Source organism: Acanthopagrus latus, chromosome 19 (genome assembly GCF_904848185.1).
Source record: "Acanthopagrus latus isolate v.2019 chromosome 19, fAcaLat1.1, whole genome shotgun sequence".
In the NCBI taxonomy this organism is placed as follows: Eukaryota; Metazoa; Chordata; class Actinopteri; order Spariformes; family Sparidae; genus Acanthopagrus; species Acanthopagrus latus.
Window position 1 is genome coordinate 5,275,007 of NC_051057.1, and position 21,668 is coordinate 5,296,674.

At 41.6% G+C, this 21,668-nt stretch overlaps 1 protein-coding gene across 1 annotated transcript in view; it reads left to right on the forward strand.

Moving 5' to 3' along the window:
- Window positions 1-21,668, forward strand: part of vstm2a (V-set and transmembrane domain containing 2A) — an 81,764-nt gene that overhangs the window by 38,493 nt on the left and 21,603 nt on the right. The window contains exon 3 of the mRNA XM_037078380.1: window positions 17,433-17,483. Coding sequence (XP_036934275.1) covers window positions 17,433-17,483 — 51 coding nt within the window. The remainder of the gene's footprint in view (window positions 1-17,432; window positions 17,484-21,668) is intronic.

Sequence of the window (21,668 nt, forward strand, 5' to 3'; positions counted from 1 at the left end):
CCACACATACTCATGCTGTTGGAAATGACACCTGCCAGGAAACCCTCCTCAGAGAAAAGGAAGGGACACATTTTGCGAGCAGAACAGAAAAACCGCGACGTATGAAGCCACTTTAGAGGCAGGTAGTTTGAAATGATAGATGATTTGGTTGGTAAACATGAGCTTGCAGTGTGCGGCAGACTGCAGATTTGAGCGATCGATGGCGAAAAAACAAAAAAAGTTCACCCAGTTTGCGTGTTGAAACTACATCCCGCAACTTAAACTGTCGATTTGTAAGGCAATAAACCACGTCAGCTTTGGGTGAAAGCTAAAAGAGACAAAAAAAATATAAAAACTGCGATGAAAATACGCCAAGCATTTCATCCTCACTTCTCTCCGGTGACTGCCGGATATCAAATGTTGTATCAGGGATGCTGTGATAGGTAAGGCTACAGGGCCCTGGAGGCACACCACTACCACTTCTGTGAATGGTGGCTTTGAAGGGCTGTACGAGGAGTTCTTTTTTTTTGTTCTTTTTTTTTCTATTTTTTTTTTTTTTCCCCGAGACCAAATTGTTTTGTTATACCTTACAAAGTTAACACAGGAAATTAAGTTTGAAGACATTGGGAAATCCTCGCTAACTTTCATTGTCTTATTAAAGTGATGTGCCTTAGCAGCTTTTATAGATGTTAAAGCAACATCAGTTAAGTATTGAACTTAATCAGCTGTGATCGGCGCTCGATTGTGAAATCAACCACGCCGGCCGACACGGAAGCTCTTAATGTTTCCCTCTTTAAGTCGTTTGCCATTTCTTTCTTTCATCCCCTCTGTATTTTTCTTGACATTTCATCTTTCTATTCTCTTAAGACATCAAATATACCATTCTGCTCCGCTAATGTGATGTGAAGTGGTTCTTGCACTGAACTAATTTGGCACATTAAGTGTTTCAATATTTCACAGATGTATAAATGTCAATTATTATGATATACAGGAATAACTTTTTGTGACCATTCCTTATTAGTGAAACTAAAAAAAAAAAAGCTACTGCTCAATTGTGGCACAATTTTTAATGTTATCTTAATGTTCTTTCCAGTCGTGGCCATTTCTTCAACTCCAGTCTGACATCCACGTACAGAGTCTAGTATAACAACACCCGGAGGTTTTAAGGTCCTACAATTATCTATGTTCCTTTTCAGGTCTGTAATTTTATTTTGCACATTGACATAAAAAAAATATGGATGTTTCATGTCTCTCATACTGTCCTCTGGATATAGACTTATATAGAATAGATTTCTCTGTGGATTGATCGTTTTGATACATTCACAGTTTTTATGTAGCATAGAGACTTGCTTTATAATTTAAAAAGACGTGGAAAACATATTTTCGAGAGTGCGGGACCTTTATTATTAAAGGGTAATGTTACACTTTAAAGTATTTTTACCCGCTATGCAACTAAACCACTGAGTGACATCACTGCAGGAAATGTATCAAATCACATTAAGCTTCCACTGGAGCCAAAAAAAAAGCTTTTTACTACTTTTGCACATATATAGTATTACTTCCAGTAAACACACTTTAATGTGTTTTTTTACCCTTTAGGGAAACTTGCTTGTGTTTTTTTGGTTTTGAGATCAGATATCTCACAGTTTGGGACAACCTGTCATGAAGCTAACTATCCAGGCAACACATTCTGCACATTATGAAAAGCAGCGACTGCCAAACCTCCTGTATACTTCCTCTGTGCTGACACATATACCGCTAATTGTCATTCATCCTGATACAACTCGCTTGTGTGGCTGCATTTGTAATTGTGATCTAGTTATTTCAAAGACCTTCTTCATGTGCTGTTCCCATTATAGTACCACCCCTGTGGGTCTTTGTCTTTTTCTTTTTTTTTGTTAACAGTCTTGCACCATTACTGTACGCAGACTGCAGCCATCTGTAGTGCTTTGAAAAGAGACTATTCTTCGAGCAAAGTCTTGTGGGGTAAGCTTCGTAGTTCCATTGTGTGAACTCATTAGGAATCTCTCCTTTGCACCTCAGTGTGTTTGGTCCATATTGTGCTAAGATCATCAGTAAGTGGGCCTTTTTTGATCATGTGAGACTGCTGACACGCTTTAATGTATCTAAAGCAGAGGAGCTGCTTGGATTCCTCACCAGCAGAGCAGCGGCATTAGGAAGCTGCTCGAGGTAAAGCTGAAAGAGGCAAAACACTGATGTCAAAGTGACCTGCCTGAATCACAAAGTGGGCCTTGAAAGAGAAAAGAGCCTCCCAATAATTGAGCTGCTATTGTCCAAATGAAATGCTGTTCTCTGAGTTGTCACTGATGGAAAAGTATGTCGTCAGGAAGTGATAAATCCTCCCTGAAGGGCCTAAAGGTTTTCTCCCACATAGCAGTGAGCAATGCGGGTTCCGGATAATACTCGACAGACCACTGGCAATGTCATCTTTGAGGATTTCTGGACATTTCAGTTCAGGTTTTTTTTTTTTTTTTTTTTTCTTTTTTCAAACAGTTGTCAGCGGAAGCCGTCAATGTGCAAAATAGCCTGGTCGAGCTTTAAAAACTGGACTAAAGCTGTCACAATTCAGTGTCCCTCTCAAATGTCACCTCTCGGCTCTCATTAGGCATTCCCGTTGCGAGTAGCGAGTACTTTGTCATTCTGCTAGCCGTCGCCTTGAATTGACATTTCACTCAGTGTCCCTCATTTCATTCAGTATTCTTCAGAGACTTCCTTCGCCTCTGTCCACCCCCCCCCCCTCCCATTTCCAGCCATGCCATTTCACCTTTTTGTCTCCCTGGAAATGGATAAGCCAGCCAGGAACAAAAAATTAAACTGCCAAATCAATTAAGGCTCTAGAAAAGGTGCAGATTCATTTTCATGCCTGTTCATCATGCCCTTTTCTCCACGCCTGTCTGTTTCCATCCTCGGATTATTGGTTGCTCTTTCGCTATGTGCCGACCTACAAAGGTAGACATTTGAAAGGAGATGCGGAATATAAAGTAACTACTCAAGTTGGTCGCAACGCAGTTTGGTTTTATAACAAGCAAAAGTAGCTAATTTGCAAACCACTCATGAAAAACCACGGTTCCAATTTCTTTTGTCTGGCGTCGTACATAAATACAGATGCCTCTGTTCTCATAATTGGAAAACATTATCGCATCTGTGTGTCTTTTACTTTCCCTTCGACTGCGACAAGGATGGAGTGCAACAAAGCATGTGACTTGGATGAGAGCGACCGGTTTTCATTTACACTGATTTCTCCTGACCATTACAGCGACCTCTGCATAACCGTGACCAAGTTTTGATGCCTAAACCAAACCGTAAACTTATCTTCAGGTTCAATTTCACTTTTTTCTTTGTGACAACACTCTGCTTGTGGTCTGGTTAAGTTAAGACAAGAAAACCAGCCAGTTACGGTTAGGGAGAGATCATGTTTTGGCTTGACATACCTGTTCTGGATACCACAAAGATTCAGTCGCATACCTCTACTACCTGTCCTAAAATGAAAGCGACTTAGTGCTTGTTAAACTGTGACCTCTTGCAACTGTAGTAAATCGTTTCAGCAGAAAAGGAGGAGGGGCGGAACAGTTGAAAGAGTGAACAGTCTGTATTCGGAGGAGGTCGGGACAGATGGTTGGGCGAAACAAACGCAAGCGTTTAATCAGGACACCACTTTTCATGTCCAGTGTGAAGACACCTGCGAGTTATTTTAACTGTTAATGTAGTGTAGTTACGTCACTTGCATTAGATATTTATAATGTAGGTATGTTTGAAATGGAAGTCACTGAGGTAACGTAGTGATTTAAGCCAAACCGCAATGTTGACCTCAAAGTTTTCTTGCCCAAACCTAACCACAGTGCTGTCACACTGAGGTGGTCATGACTCTCTGGAAGACGTTGACAATCGACCTATTGAGTAGTCTAGGTATAAGGATGTTTGGACCACCTGATGTAAAAGTCTGATCCTAAACATGCAATCTGAGCTTGATATGACACGTGTTGTTATGGTGCATATAACTCATACGAATTTGAACACGTCAGTGGTTTGCACACGGTCTGAAAACTACCCAGAAAAAATATTCTGGCAACTGGGCTGATATCTCGCTGACTACTGGATGGATTGCCAATGCCACCATGACCTAAACATTTAGCTCTAAGTATTCAGTGCGTTTCCTGTGTATTGTGTCATTTTGCTCTTTACTTTTCATTACAGTAAATTACTGCCATTGTCTGTGTTTTTATTTTTTTTTCCTTAAGTCCATCCTTCCACCACCAGATCCAAGTTGTGAACAGTGAGTTGTTCTGCTGAAGATTTTTCGTTTTTTTTTTGACTGAGCTGTTCTGGGATCCACCTGGGGCCCTCCCTTTTTATTGCATCTCTAACAGTGTAGCTGCTCACAGCTGCTGCTGTGGCAAAGGCAGAAATATGGTGATGGGTGGGCCTTGTACATAAATCGGTGCCACAAGTATAAATTGCACCTCTGGGCCTGTGATAAGCATCGTAGAGGTATGTCCTCCTGTTAAATCATCTGACTATTATGGCTTCATGGTGCAAGGCGTCAAGGCTTGGTCTTCGGGGGTGCAAGAACGTCATCATCGTGATCGCTCTTTGAAATAGAAGTACTGATATACAGTTCAGAGGACTTGTCAGTACAGATGTCCTTTATGTTTTTATCCTATTCATGGTGGAGAACAGGGTTCAGCCTTCTCCTCCGCCTTTCTTATGTCATGCATGCAAATAGTCAGTTCAGACGGTGCATTGAACACTGAACAGCAGGAGCTGGTCACCTGGACCGGATCCCTCTTCAGATGCAAATGCATGGGGGACATATGAGACGAGCCGGAGCTCAGTGCGCTGCGAGCCATTCCCCAGGGAGGCTTCTCCCACTGTTTAGCCTGCTTGACTGCATGGAGTCTGGGAACCGGTTGGCTGGTTTTGCTAGAGAGCTTTGTCAGAAACAGTTCCTAGGCGAGCTCGATTCATGAAGAGACCTGCAGTTATCTGCTATGGCTGAGAAAAGTGTCCCACGGCGAGAAGATCAAGAGGAATTTAAGATGGAAGGGAGGTTTGAAGGGCAGGACTTTTTCCTCTGTGTAGTTAGCATGTTCGCAGTGTGGTTGTGTGGGTTTCTTTTGGCTCACACTCACCATAAAGCAACCTGGGCATTAGGCTTATTGCTCCTGTCAGTGCCCGTCCCTGAGGCGCTGGCCTACAGCTGGAGGTGGTCCACTGGAAACCAACAAAGGACGCCCACTGCTCCTCAGAGATGGCTTAAATGCAGAGTTCATATTTCACTGCACTGTACTGAGTATGAGTGAATGTTACAAATTGATTATTCTTCTCTGTCTCTCCTCCAGCGCCATCTCCTATATTCTCTGCTTCTTATATTTTTTCTTGTTTTCCATCCCCTTATATTTCTGCAATAGAAACAAATCTATAATCTATAAAATCTACAGCGTTGGAATCAGACAGACAAAAGGATGCGTCTGTCGCTTCGTTCCCATTCCAGTTTGCCCTCTGACTGGCCGATGAATCACTCCTTTTCAGTGCAGGAGAAGTTCTGTTCTGTTTGCCGCGGTTGCTGCGTGGGCAGACTTTTCAGATGATTTTAAAGCAGGACACATTATCGTCGGCGCGTCTCACAAACACGCAGTCAGAAGCCGCTTTGGGCTTTGCTGATTTCGCCGTCTCCACGATTGGAATGTCCGCGGTATCTGGCAACTGTCACTCAGCGGCAGAATGGGAGGAATGAAAACAAAAGCCAGTTGCAAAATGCAGCTCTTATAAGCTCAGATGCTGATTAAGATTTCAAGCAGGAGACACACACACACACACACACACACGCACACACAGACAAAAAAAAACCTCTGCTTAATTACAGGACTGACTAATTACAGCTGCAGGCAGCAACACAGTGACCGGGGTCCAGTCTTTTACAAGAGGGGTGTATGTGGATCCTCATGTTGAGTAAGACTGTTTTCATGTTAAAGAACAAAAGGATACAGTGCTTTTTTCTTTTTTTTTTTTTTTTACTGTATGGTGAGTACATGTACAGGTTTGCACTGTCCCGTGAATTTCCGGGCCGCTCGTTGCGATACATGTATTGAGGCGTCATTCTATGTATGAAATTACAATGGTGTACCTTAACTGCATATTTGATTGACTCCAGATGTCTGTGTCCGCTATGTGAGCTTCATGAATATTGATGTGTATGATAATGCATATTTCAGTTCCTTTCATGTTTTATAAGGAGCTCTGATTTTCAATAGAGAGCTGCCTTCCCTTAGAGTCAGCCATATTGAATTATGATGACTGCTGGCTTGTGCTTTTGTGCTGTGGGGAGGTACAATTATGAGTATAAATGTTTTTGGACAGGCTATATATGCTGTATAACTGGTGGACAATGTGGATTTGATGTTTGGCCAGTGTCATCCCTCATCCCCCCATCATTTGTTGAGCATTTGTATTTAAAGACTGTATCTCAGTATGGACAGGTGAGTCCGAAGGAGACCATTGGCTGTAAACATCACTTGTGGATTTACATGTAAAGGCTGCCACGCTATAACATGTTAAGTTATCATTATTGCAATGGGTGATAATTTTGTCCATTTTTTACAAGTGAACATTATAAAAAAGATATATTATAAATCAAAAGTTTGATTAAAAAAACGTTTGAAAGTCTGCTTTGAAAATATTGTTGATACTTTTTCTTGTTTTTTGCCAACATGTAAATGTAGAAGATGAAATTGACTCATAGCGAATGTTAACCCAGTCAGTAAATGAAAAATTCTGCAAACCATGGATATATTTGTTTCTTTTAGGTCAATTTCAAATTGTATATTGACAGCGCTCTGTTTATGGTCTGGTTAGGTTTTGGCATGATAAAAAAATCTCTTGGTCAGTTAGTATGTTTTGGCTCAAAATACCTTACATTGTCGCCACAAACATGCTTGAAAATCGCCCAGCAGTCTCCCTAAAAAGAAAATCAGTGGTCTTTCATTTAAGAAGAGATGAAACAATCAAATAGTGGTCACTGGCTTAGAAGCCTTCTGGCATGTGTTGTAACCCCACCACCACTGTCCCCACATCCTCCAATAATAAAAGCAGCATCAGAATCAGAATCAGTATTCCTTTATTCTCCCACAAATGGGGATATTTGTTTGCCACAGAAGCCAAAGCACAATAATATTACAGAAAAAAAAAAAAAAAACAATAGTAAAAAATAACAATATAATTAAAAGGTAAGAACTAGGATAGACTCATATATACATATAAACATAACATGTAATGTAAACATGATGTGACACTTTTTCTGTAAATGCCTGAATGGTATATACAGAAACAGAAATAGAAACTGCCTACATTTTACCCTTGTGACTGGGCTGGAAACATCCTCTATTGCACACTAATTGATTTTTTTTTTTTCTTTCTTTTTTTTTTTTTAAAAAGTGGACTTTTAGAGAGGCTGCTCATGCAATTCTGATTCATGCATAAGACAGGAGAATTATTTGTCTAAGTGCAGCGGTTTTGATGAAACTTGAAGAGATGATTGAAGAGTTGAAAGCACTCGAGCAGCCCTTTGGGCCCAGGCAACTAATTGTAATTCGTTGAAGCTAACGCCGTGGGATTCTGATGCTCCGACACAAAGACAGTCAAGTGTGTCTGAGGATGTCTGCACATCTATTTGCAAGAAGAGTGGCTGAAAAGAGGACAAACCTCTGATTTTTGACCTCAGTGTGCACAATGGGACTGCTGTGTCCCCGTTCCAGCGCTAATGTGGCTGCCAGTGCTTATATGAGTGTCTGTCGGGGGGGGTTGAGATGATAATTGTGATGCAGTGCATGTGACTTTATGGCTTTTAAGTGTCCCTTTATAGGACCATCTTGCACCTTTTCTTTCAGCTGGTGCTTTGGGACCATCTCACAGTTTAATAAGAGCACTACTTTGGTACTTTAATTCCTGTAACATTGGCTTGTCAAAGGATCATTTCCCCCTCGCTGGATAAAGTAATGGAGTAATTGTACACAATTCAAGCACTTTCGTGTTTTCTACATGCACAATTGCAGGCTTTACATGTAATTAACATAGCTGTTGTCATAAACCAATGGGCTGTGAAGGGGATTAGTGTTTGCATGTGAATGGGGCCCGTGTCAGCTGTGGGATGTAATTAGGGTTAACAACTACGCTTAGACCCAAAACATCTTCAAGCGGGAGTCAGAGTGTATTGTAATTAGGGGGCACTTCACAGGGCTCACTACTGTGCTTCATGTCCTCTAACTTTACACCCACCCATGGCCTTAGTTTGTTCTTAAAGAGGGGGCACGCCGCCACCGAGAGCCTCAGCTGAGGACGCATTGAATCTGAAATGAATCAACATTCCTGACTCATTATCGGATATGATTAAGTTGCCCTAGCTGTAATGGATGTGGCTGTCGATGGCGATGGGCGCCAAACACATCCATCATAATTGGAGACGTGTCACTGGGTGTCAATACGCCGCCAATGTGTATGTGCTGAACACATGTGGTGTGCCCTGGAGGTTAGGTGACGTGTGTCGCACAATACAGATGATGTCGGATTGAACAAAGCATCGAGTCGACCGTAAGGGTTTTAAGGAGTGTCACCGTGGTTTTGAGTTCAGGATGGAGCGCTTGAAATCCAACTTTATACAGCTCACCAGATTTTATACGGAGGATTTCCCAGTTATTTTGAGGGGGTAAGAGAGGTTCAGACTCACAATGCCAGAACAAGTGTAACAAACTCAAACTTTCACAGATTCATGAGCAGAAATTCTGAGGTTCTGTATGGTATATATATCTGTTATGACATGGAAAAAGAAAGCTATTGAGCAGTTTTTTTTTAGTTTTTCAAGGCTGTCTGAATACACTAGTTATGCTATATATTCATCCTGGTTGTGTGAGGTAGAGCTTTGACATGTTGCATCCTTCATGGTCATACTAGTATGAACCTTACTGAGATACTTCCACATTTGTATGTGTCATATGTAATATATTGACATTTCTAAAATGCATGTCATATGTCATTTCATGTTTTGCACAGTGTCTTCACAGTGTCTTCAGTGGGTCACATAGCTTTAAAGGTATAATAGAAAGAAGAGGAATATTCTGTTTTCTTCAGGGCAGCTGGCTTTTTACGTTATTCATCATGTAAAATTGAACTACTTCCTTCATCTGACTTCTGTCTTTTGCAGATGTGTTTTTCTTTCAAGGCATGAACACAGACAGAAGAGAGAGAGAATAAAAAAAAAAAAAAAACCTCAACAGATACTCTTACATTTTTAAACAGTGTCAATTTATGATGTATGATGTGCCAGAGGTTGCCTCATCCACCTCGACTTCGGCTTATCGTGTCCTACATCCCTCGCCAACTTCCCCCAGTGAAAGGCCACAAACTCACTCCCGATCAGAGTGGGTGTACGCTCATATAATTGGATCCAAAGTGTGAACACAGTTGTTTTGCTGCATTTGTCTTACGCAAAACATATCATCATATTGCCACATCAGATGCTGGTCTATTTTCTGCTGCTGTGGGTGTTTTCTCGGCCTCTTCCATGATGGATTTCTCCCGGTATCATTAGCGAGCATCAGTGTAAATGGCGGCTCTACAAAGAAACCCTCGCTCTTTGATTATGAGAGACTGACACCAAGACATGGTTTTTCAGATCTCCGAGACATTTTTTTCTGCTATCAAACCCCATTGATGTTGCACTGGAAATATCCTGATACTGTGTCACATTGTGCATATTTTTGCCAGTCACATGGTAAGAGGGAGAGATACTCCAGCTAATATAAAAAAATGCACGGGGGACACAGCCAACAGCTGTTTGAAAGGCTGTTAAAGTATTGAGGCTCTTTATTCTCACAAAAATCAAAACACAGTCTTGAACGTCACTCGGTTGGGGTTAGGAAAAGATCTAGTTTTGCCTAAAATACCTGTTTTGGATGTGACAAACACAGCTTTATATGTCACTACAATCAAGTCAAAAGGATCCTGTGGTTTCATATCTGCAAAATATAAAAACTGTGATGGTTTGGAAGCCGTTCTGCCAAGCTGTATTACCACTGCCATCTCCTCTGTTTCTCTGCATGACAGTCAGGTTATAAACATGAAATAATATAATATAACATCGCACTGACGGGCTATTCTTCAGATTAACTTCAACACTTTGATGTAAAGACTCTACTTTGATCGACCAAAATAATCAGATGCAACATTTAGCTCGGTAAGCACAAACGATTCCCGCTATTGTTTGAGGCAGTTGAACCCTTAATCTTCTGAAAGGAAAATTCTACCGAGGCGTTTCATCACGTCAACCCAACAGTTTGTTTTTGCTCAAGGCTGATAGGAAATCAATATGCTATATCTGAGGGTTGAGTCTGGACTAAGGGTTTATGCCATGTCCACCCAAAAAAAACAAAAAAAAACAACCACGTGAATGACAAATTGAGGCCTGCATTTGTCTGTGCGAAGACGGACGGGCATGTATTAATGAAACAAGGCAAACGCGCAGATGTTTGTGTCGGTATGAAGAGCGCATCACTGCCGAACTCGCATGAACTCACGCTGTTGAGCTCATTTAGACTCTATCAGTGCCTCCTCAATTAAACTGTTCACAGGCTCAATCTTGATAAACACAAATCTCCCTTTCTTTGTCACCTGAATTAAGATTGATGAAAGTTTCCTGTTGAATAATCAGCCGTATTTACGTGTTCCACCTGTAACAGTCCACACACATTCTAACACTTCACAGAAGTCTGGAAGTCCTTGGCTGTCAACTCTTACTGGCTTCTTGATAATTTATGATTATTATATGATATCAAATGATCTATGATAATTCCATTAAATCATTTAGTATGCAACAAACCAAACCATTAAGTGCTACAACTTGCTGCTAAACTGTGCAAAATATCTATTTGTACAAAAGTACGAAAAAATGATCTAATAAGCATCTTTAGATATAACATCTTTGATGCATTTGCTATGCTTATGCAAAGAATATCAGCACTTTTCCAGGAAATAGATAATCCCTCTCTAGAAAATCTACAGACCTAAAATGGGCTTTTCAGTTCTGAAGCTATATTCATAAGATCTTTAGCACTCTTCTGTATCTGGTAGATCTACATTAATACTACACAGAACCAACATCTGGTTACAAGGAGGCGCAAACTAGTGGATATTAGAATTTCTGAAAATGAAAGCAAATACATATTTATTTAAATAAAGAAATCTCCTGGGTGGTCAGGACAAATTTCAACCCAATCCAGTGGGAAAAAAAAAGAAAGAAAAAAAAAAAACGATTGGAGAGGTTTTGAATCACAAAAAACAAAACAAACAACAACAAAAACATATCATAAAACCATCACATGACTTATTTCTAGGAAATCCATGACTTCCTAGAGCTGGGGGGCTTAGGTGAGCCGGTATGGAATGACCCAGTTGTTTGTTGACAGAGGCTCCTCTTTGAGTGTCCGGCGCCATTAAAGGCTTCATCTCATGCTGAAATTAATTCTTTAGGTTTTCCCCCTGTGTGCACTTTCGTCCTCAGCACGCGGTACATTTGAATCCATTTCTCTTCGGACTGATCGCGATGCATCTCTCTCATCACAGAGTCGTTTAATACCATCCCTTGTTGTCACATTTAAAGAACAATTCAGAGGTCGTTTTAATGCAGCACGGCTAAGCTGGCGTTGCTTTATGTGCACTAGTAAGATGATAAGCTTTCCCCTGCAGTATACAATGACATATTTCCTGTGCTACCACGGCTTAAGATTACAGTGTCATATGAAGTCCACGACCTGAGTTTAACCTCCGCTGAGTGTTTGTGTTTGTAGTACCGATGATTGCTGGATAAAGTCATCCAGATATTAATGTGCTTTCACTGGTCGTCCATGTCTCTCATGGGGGGGCTGTCACAACAGAGAGCTGTGATACAATCACAGCGGCGCAGGGTGGTCCCGTCCACACTTCACTTTAAACGACTGACCATTTGTTCCCTCGTGTGATGTTAATTTAGTCTCAGCGACTCAATAAAGTTTTCTTTTTTTTTTTTGTCTTTTTGATGCACAATAATTGCGGAGCACATTTTTACAAGGAGCCAATTTGAGATTTGCATGAAGGATGGTGTGTCACGGTGGAAGGCTTTTGCAATAACGAGACACGCGATTGAAATTGAGATACTTGCGGGCGGCCGCAGCTTTGGCTCAGAGGGCACTCATGCGGTCGAAATGAAATATAAATGGGGAAATAATGGAGGTTTATTCCGACAGCGTCGCTGAAAAAAAAAAAAAAAAAAAAAAACCTTTACATTGCTGTCGCGGGCCGGAAACAAACATAATTTCATGGAACAGGTACACGTTCAGATAAGAACGAAGTTGTTCTTGACGAGTCCAAGCGTGTACCAGAGTGATCACTCTGCATTAAAAGGTTTCATACTTTAACATTCTAATCTGTTCTTTTAAGGACACGCGGCCGCCTCATCTTAGTGGCAGATAAATGCCTTTTACAGCGGATGATAAATGGTGGTTTTTCTGAATTGATATTGGACATTCATTATGTCACAATTACCTTAATTGCATTTGTACAGCGCCGGGTGACTAATGGGTTCACACTCATAAAATACTGCCTCGCTCTTTTTTTTTTTTTTTTTCTGTTTTAGTGCCTGCAAACGCACAGAGTCAATTTAGATAAAATATTTGAAAATGTTTGAAAGGCGGAGGTGAAGCCAGACATGAATTTATTCTCGATATGAGAACAGGGCGAGCTCGGGCAGCTGACCTGGAGCCCACAGAAGAGAGAAACTGCCCCCAAAAAAACAACAAAAAAAAGGGATTCATATTTCAGTTCCTTTTATCCCTCTCCCGCTGCACACACACACACACAAACTCGCAGCTGCTGGCTCTGTGAAACGCTGTTATTTCTCCATGTGACTGGCCTGTGCTTGCAGTTCTATAAGACTCTGATGAATAGTTTTGTTTTCGCGAGTTAGACCAACACCAGAGTAAATGCTGGGAACTTTCTGCAAACCACACGTATGTTGCAACGTCACATTTCTTTAGGTTGAATTTACAATCTTATCTTGCGGACACTATGCTTCTGATCTGGTTGCGTTCAGGCACAAAACCTACTTGGTCACGTTTTGGCTTGAAATTACAGCGTTTTCACACTTGCTGAAATACATTCTCAAACTGCTGCAGCTACAGTATTGCTGAGGAAACTATCCAAGAGAGTTAGTCAGGGAGACATTTAATCGTTAGAAAAGGTTAACTCTTACTGGTGTGAGCTGGAGCTGGTTGGACTGAAGGCAGATGTTAATTTACCCATTCATCATGTGGACTCACACACACACACTCGCTCTCACTGCTACACCTGAGCACCGGCCCCGTGAGTCTGATCTTACAGATTTACTCTTGTGTTCGGGAACCTTGAAGGCGCAGCACGGATCTCAGCGCTCCCTGCACAATTAGTCGGGGGCTGACAAGTCGCAGTTTTGGTATTCTTGTGGCCTCGGTGCACTCGGACGTGGGAAGCGATTATCACGTGTCGTACGTGGTTGTATTACAGACTGTGGCTGTGATAAACAGAATTCATATAAACAGGTCTGTTTCCCCCGTCAACAGTTTGGGAATCCAAGAAACTGTCCTGTGTGTCTTTTTTAAGTTAAATTCATGGTGCAGCACATGTTTAGGATCCTACTGTCATTGTGACCTTTTTTTTTGTGTGTGTGTAACAATGCAGGGTTTTATTTGTCATCACCATCATCCATCTGCAGTTGAATCTAAGTTGATCTAAGAATAGGATCAACTATGCCGTCCAGTTTTCCATGTGGTGTTTATCTGTTTCTCAGCCGCACCTCTACCTTAATTGTGGTTGAACATGCAGAGCATCAGGTAACACTTTGAGTGAGCCATCCAAGCGACAAGAGGTTCTGGGGTTACTTCTTCAACAGCCTTGTGTATGTTCGTGGCCAAAGAACTGAAAGGGTGCGAAGGACTGCGGTTCACTCCGTGTAGCTGATTTGTGGGCCTCCAATTGTTTGTGGTCAACTAATAACATGAACACTGAGCATTAAAATCGATGGATGTGTTGCAATCAACCAAAGGACCTATATGGCACAAAGACGTACTGAGAGGATCTATAATGTTCTCAATAATTGCGAAATACTGCCACATGATGTCACAAGGAACACAAAGAGGGTCGGACCGGCAGCTACTCTGGATTATGTTCTCTGTTTGCATCAACAGGGTTCGCAATGAAAAGAGAAATCAAAGGTGGAGCCAGACGATGTTCAGCACTTCTTAATCTGCTAGTTAAAGAATGTATCACAGCAGGCCTTTGATCAGCCACAGCGCTACGGAGCAAAAAGGCATGAGGCTGACTTTATTTATTTTTTTTTTTTTTCGAAATGTATTAAGTGTATTTTCATCCTCAACAACTTTATCAGGCCCACATGGAGGACTGCGAAATAAAGACATCGCAGAAATAAATAGAGGGGAAAATGCAAAGGGGAGATAACGCAGAAACGAATAGCAAATTAAATAACTACTTTTTAATGAACGGGGAAGTACGGTAAATACATGTTGAGCTGATACAATAGGTCTAATGTAAATACCAATTAATGTCACATTTATAACTTAATTAAAGTCTGATAGTAGGTTTGTTGGCTTTAATGGCATATTCATTAACTTACCTTACATTACTGAACGCGATCCACAGCGGCTTTTAAACATGATGGAGGCAGATGACTAAACGCTGCTGAGCTCAGGCCGCCTCAGTGGAAAAAAGTCCACCGTTTGTTTCTGTCTAACATGCTGTCTCAAACCCAGAATGGACTGTGGTCAATAGTCATACGTAATACACCACATTTGACTATAACCTGTACTGTACACATAAGTAAGTACAGGTTTGTTTTTTTTTTAGTAAAATGAAGTAACATGTCAAAACATATTGTGAACAGTGTGACTCATCAGCGTTGTCAGGAGATGACTCACACTGGAGTGGGGCTGTTAAAAGAAAAACACCCAGATGGAACTGTTGACAGGAGCACCTTTTTGTGCAGCGCTGGTTCCATCGAGCACTGCAAGCCTGAAATATCATCTCCTTAGTTAAGTTTGAGTGTGTGTCTATTCGTTGATTCACTCATTTACATTGAAATCATTTTAAATGCCTCTACTATTGGTATGTGCGATTCATTTTGATGAATTACTCGAATATTACTTGATGATTTTTTTTTTTTTTGGTTCATTTGTTTGCTTATTTGCTTTTGTCAGCAGGATGAAGCAAAAAAGAAAAAGTGGATTTCCATGAAACTTGGAAGGATGATGGGTGTCAACCCGGAATAGACCCCATTAACTTTCTGTGTGGATCTGTATCAAGGGGTTAGGCTTAGGTTTTATTTGTATTTGTATTTTTTTTTTTTTTTTTTTTTTTTTACATTTCTGTTAATTTCTCAGGGAACTATGAGTGGATCTTTGTGAAAAGCAATCAGGCGTATACACAGTAGGTGGCTAGAATCTAGAAGTGAGGCACTGCTGGGCCTTGGTGGAGGTATGCGCTCTGCAGAGTGCCACTTTTCTTCAGACCCCACCTGCCTGGTAAACACCTGATGTCTCTGACATGATGAAGCTCATCCAGAGCCACAGCAGACATTACAACGACTGTTTCAACTGGCAGAGTTCCGCTCAGAGTATGACAGATGTGCAGATGTCTAAACTTTAACTTATTTCAGATTCTATCCATGTTCCCCGATCATTAATAAATGGTAAATTCATTATTAATTCAACTTTAGCTCATGGTAATTTCTCTGATAACAAACAATAAAATGCTGGACAAATCGTGGTTATTATAAAGTGTTGCCAAACACGGTGCCGTTTGATTAGACACCAGGCACTGGGAAATTAAATCCGATCCATTTTAATAGCCCCGCGGGATTTCCGATAACGAAATGTTTGAGAAGCAATTAAACCGCTTTCCTGCATCTTATTTGTCACCGTGACCGTGTTTTCCTGAACGCCAACGCGCAGACCGGACCGGAGCAGCCGTCACCTCTGCTGGAACTCTAAGTTTATCCTCCTCAGGTGACATATATAGACTCGCACATCCAGCCCATATAACCGCCGTGAAGTTTGTAAAAAAAAAAAAAAGAAAGAGAAGGCTAAAATTGATGACTTGAAACAGTCCGACGCCAAGACCGGGGGACAATTAATCCTGCCTCGCCGTTAAAGACGTCTCCCTGATACAATGGAGGATGCCAGGTCCATCTGTGGAGGGGAGATGTAAGAGTCATGCATACATGCAGACAGTGAAAGCTATGGCTCCTAATTCTGCTCATTAATCACCTGTCTGCCGAACATCCTCCAGAGAAAAGTGCCCGGTTCCTCCGAAAGTAATTACAGCACTTGAAGGAACGCTCTCTGCTGCAAATGCTCATAAGTAGCCATCTTATCCCTACTCCTGCCCTTCTTTTTTTTAAGTTTTTTTTTTTTTTTTATGTTCGTGTATAGGTTCCGCGTCCTCTGGAGGAACTGCCTCCTCCTCCTCTTCCTCCTCTTGAGTCTTTTTCTGCTGCAGCTCCTCTTCAGCTTTGTAGTCAGCAGACTTGTTTTTTTTTTTGTTTTTTTTTCTCTGGGCACACATCCATTTGGCATCCGATGTGGGATAAATAAATTATACCCTCTAAAATCAATGTCCAGTCCATGATGTAGGCTGTAGGCTCAGTGCTTTACCACCGTGCTAGACTTATGTCACCAGGGCTCACATGAGGGGCATTTTTTGAGCCCCGGAGCTACACTGCTGTTCAGTGTTTTGGGGTTTTGAATTTTTTTTTTTTTCTGTAAATCTATTCCAGGCCTTCTGACATTTATTATTTGTCATAAGTTTTCATGGGTAATATTACTTTTTTTTACTGCGGAGACTGATGGAGGTTCTGAGGCACAATTTGTCTCAGAAGGCTGTTAGTTTGTCACACAGTATCCCGGTCCTGAACCACTTTTTCACCTTGATACGCTGCGACGTCTGGAAGCTGTCTCTAATTTGTCTACAGAGCCACTCAGAGAGCCTAAAAATAAATCAAAAACTGTTGCAGAAAAAAAAAGAGAGAGGGAGAGAGAGAGAGACATCTTTGTGCATTTATTTTTAAAGGCAGAACAGTAGGGACGCAGTCACTCAGTCTGTGAGTAAACTGTGGGTTGATGCCAGAGTGAAAGATTTATAACGAATCGGCAGAGAGATGGTGCTTTTTTTAAAGTTGTTGTAGTAATTTTGTAACTGTTTTTTTTGTTGGTTGGGGGTGGGGGGCTGAGACCAGACGTGCTGAAAATACATCTTTGACTGTATCCTCAGAGCAACTCCGAGAGCTCCGGTGTATACGTCAGGCTGCTCTCACTTCCCTAATGCTTTTCTTTCTCTTTCTGCTTTGCTTCCTGTCTTCCCAGATGGAGATGATACCAGAGCCTGATCCTGACGACGAGGGGACAAAAATAAGTGTAAGTTGAAGAACGCGCCGCGTGTTCCCTTTGCACGGTCATAGTCCCCGGCCTCTCGAATGCGCACCGTCACCCGAGGTTGGCGCCGTTTCATTCAGGGCAAACACAACAGCAGCTGATTTCCCTGAATAATACACCTTCAAGCGGAGAAAGGAGCTAATCAGTGAAATCAGCGGCACTGTATTATTACTGCCAAAGTGGTTCCCTTCCTGCGCTCATGCCCCAGCAAACTGCTCGCCCACCCCCCCACCCCCCTTTTTTTTCCCTCGCCACAGTGTATGTGCTTTGTGAGCCCGCTGCGCCACGCAGAATGGGAACATAATGACCTCACTGGAGTCCTCAGATTATCAGAGAGTCGAGTGACGCAAATGTTGCATCGTGCAACTTAAAGTGGCAGGTCCAGGATCAGGGTTACCCGCAGCTAAGTCTGTTTCAGTATGTATCAGGTTGTCATTTCTCTTGGTGATGGTAACCTGGAGGAACGAGCATCGATTGAGGAACGTACGCTTCTTACCCTAGTCTCACTTAGTGAGTGCAGCTACATTCCGGGTTTTTCCAGAGTAAAGGATGTAGTAGGGGAGACCGGGTATGGTCGTAACTCTTTTTGTCTCAGCTCCTGTAACCTGCAGAATGTTTGTGGTGGGACACTCACATTTTGACACAAGGTGCCCTCATTTGTCTTCCACAAATAGCAATGTTCTTAACTTCTTCAGCTACATCGCAGAATTCATTCTCTGATGTCAAATGCAAGGAGTGCCATTGTTACAACATTGTACAACACTGTAACACAACCTGTGGTCAATTGTGACAGTAAGATTGAAGAACTAAAAACTGAAACCACACAACAAAATATGCATCTGTATTGGTTTATTGTGCATGTGCCAACACTAAAGCAGCTTCATGTGCTTCACTGAGAAAAAAAAAGAAAAAAGAAAAAAAGAAAAAGAAAACTCATCACTGATGACTAAATGAAGAACACTGTCAATGGTGTGGATCCTAATGCAAATGATAAATGATAAAACATGAACCTGAGCATGTGTATCTGTGTGTGTTATCCATCTAATCAGAGTGATCAGAGTGACAGATGATTTTCCATGGGTGCAGTTTTTTAGAAGGCCTAGAACTTGCAATTTACACTTTTCTTTGGGTTTGGACTTTGCTGTGCATCAAAGACTTTTTGGCTGCTGTGACACTGGGCAGCTCTCTTGAACCTTGTTCTCTTTTGATTTCTCGCAGTACCTGCTCAGTGACACATGGCAGATGGAGAAGTCTGACCTCACTTCATCTGATGCAACTTTAAGTACATGTGAAGACTCGCCGCTATTTGTTGTCTTCACCCGCTGTCTTGGCATACTGAAACTGAAAGGAGGAGGATAGAGAAAACATGCAAATTGTGAATCAGGGATGGTCGTCACATTTTCTTACAAGGTGTTACAACCATCCCCACCCCTGCCAGCCATTGTTAAGCTAGCTGTATCAGAAATCAGCATAAATGAAATGACTCACATTTTACGTAAAAACCTATTAGTACTGATCAAAATATCGAGTGGGTCCAAAAAAATTACTTTGTTACCTGAAAATGTATGTTTTGGCTCTAAAATCTGCTGACTTCTCACCGCCATGCAAATTGACATGCAAGATCAGGGAGGGAGTGGTGCTACATGACACTGATGACATGACTCGTATGTTGTCCCTTGTTGGTGAAAGTGATGCTGTTACAACTATTCCTTTGTTACAGCCGTCCCCGGTCTCCCCCACATGAAGCAGGGCAAGACAAATCAAAACGTATATCTCTGTATTTTCAGGCTGCATGGCAATACAGTGTTAAGAAGAAGGCACATCTGAGATAAAACAAACACTTACAAATAAAAATAAAATCAAAATTAAATGCAATGGCAGGGTTCTCTTCCTGGCTCAAAAAACCAAAAATAAATACTGCCACAACATGTTAAAATTAAAAACAAAAACAAAAACAAACAAAAAAAACAAAACACAGAGCAGGGTCCGTGTACTTGGCAGCCGACAGATTTTCATTTTTGAAATAAGCTTACTTAACTTACTGCCCTTTAGAAATCAGAAAACAAAATAACGACCAATCATCAGATTTTCTATGATGTGCTTATAAACAGGAGTTTAAAAAAATGTGCATGTAAATCTCAATTTTGAACTGATTTTTTTGTTGTGACCCAGAAGTAGTGGACATGTTATTATACAGTCTTGCAAAGAAAAGCCCATCTGGAGCATTCGAGTACTAGGATTGGCCAGGCACCCACGTGGGGTTATGGGATTATAAAACAAAGCTAGTGACCAGTAATTTAACAATTATGCAATTTAATTTCTGATAGTTTTAAACAGTTCTCTATCAGGGGTCAGGTAGCCAAGCTGTTGGGCTCTTAAACCTTGTTAAACTATATTGTCAAAACGCACACTGCATGTAGGTCCAGTCGCATTTCAAACGTATAAAGTCTCCAGGTCATGTTTTGGAAAATGAATTAACATCTACTTGAACATATGAACAACAAAACAAATAAGACTAGTAAGGGACTGAGTGAAAGAAAAAGAGCACACAGAAGCAAAGCTCTAAGCTGTTAAGGTGGACGCCAGAATGGAAAGCGAGACGTAATGCCGTGCACAGGTGTCAGTGTGGCCAGCCTGTTAGAATGACTCCAGCACAGGCCACAAAACTAGTGTGTAGTAGTATTATAAAAGTAAATAGTTCCTTATATAGCCAATAGTGTTCTGTCTTGGGGGCTGAAAAGATATTTTCTGTGACCCTTCAAATGCTACCACACAGACGGGCCCATGTTAAAAATACATCCAAAAGTTCTGCTCACAGTGTCACAGTGCACAGCAAGCAGGTCGGCAGGTATCCCGTTCCCTAAACCAACACACTGAGGCCTCCTAGACAATACACAGCCGGGCTGTTACTCTTTGAAACATTGCGTCCCTGTAACAGAAGTGAAGGGTTTGCCGTTGTAAGGGCCCTACGCGAGGCCGCCCCGGGACACATTTGGCACTGCAGAGCCCCAGACTGTACTGATGTTGCTTGCATATGAAACAACAAACTTTGCTTAAGCAAACGCTGTGTGTTTCGAGAGAGAGCCATAACACCACCGACGATTTCATCAGCACAACAAGGAAAAGTTTCCATTAAAAATCAATCTGCAACATCATCACATACAACACACCCTGCACATTGTTCAAGTTAAAAGAGTCAAAACGTGTCTCGAAGCACAAAATAAGACTATTTGCCTTCATTTTTTTTTTTCTGTCTACACTTAAGCACACGTGGGACTCTGGATGCAAGCCCTGGTCTCCAGTGCCAAATTCCCGTGCTTTGTTTGCCTGCTGCTTACCCCAACCTTCCAATGACCTCTGTGGAGAACAACAACAGAGCACTCTGTAGAGTTGGGGAGGGTGGGCAGTGAACAGGATTCAGGGATACAGTTTATTATGTTTCCGTCAAAGGAATTTGGTTAAAACAAAACAAAACAAAACAAAACAAAAAAAAGAAGTTGCGTACGGATGTGAATTCTAGCAGACAGGTTTGGCAAACGTCAGCACAGATCTGCCATGTACCACTGAGTATTTACATGTTTATCGGCCCCACCAGCACATCCAGTTAAAGCCTCCCAGATTAATATGGATAGGCATCTAAGAAGGTTGCACTGCTTTTAAAGGCTGTGCGGGCCACCGTGGGGCTCCTGCAGGTGACGCCTTCACACCTCTGCGTGAATAAACTAACCTTACCTTCCAAAATGCCGAGATTAGATATCCTTTCGTTTGACACTGCCGCGGTCGGGTGATAGGATCATAAGTCAATATAGAAATGTGTCAACTCAGAGATTTTCCTTTACTGTATCTCACAAGGTATTAAAGACTCCCTAATGCATCGGGCGATTTAGGCAACAGAATAAGCAGGACTGCTTTCTGGAGATATTGGATTTACAAGATCGGTGCATCTTTGTGATTAAGTACCCCTAATGCCTGTCAAAGACACACATTACCGGCTTGTGGCCTAGCATTTATATCTACAGCCTTTTTCTCAGTGAGAAAACCTACTTCATAATGTAAGGTGCAGGTAGAAGTTGCCATATAAACACATGTGCACGGTGACAGGAGATATTTAGTCCATCTCAAGAAACCAGCAGCACAGTTTTCTGCTCAGGCCAATAAAAAAAAAAA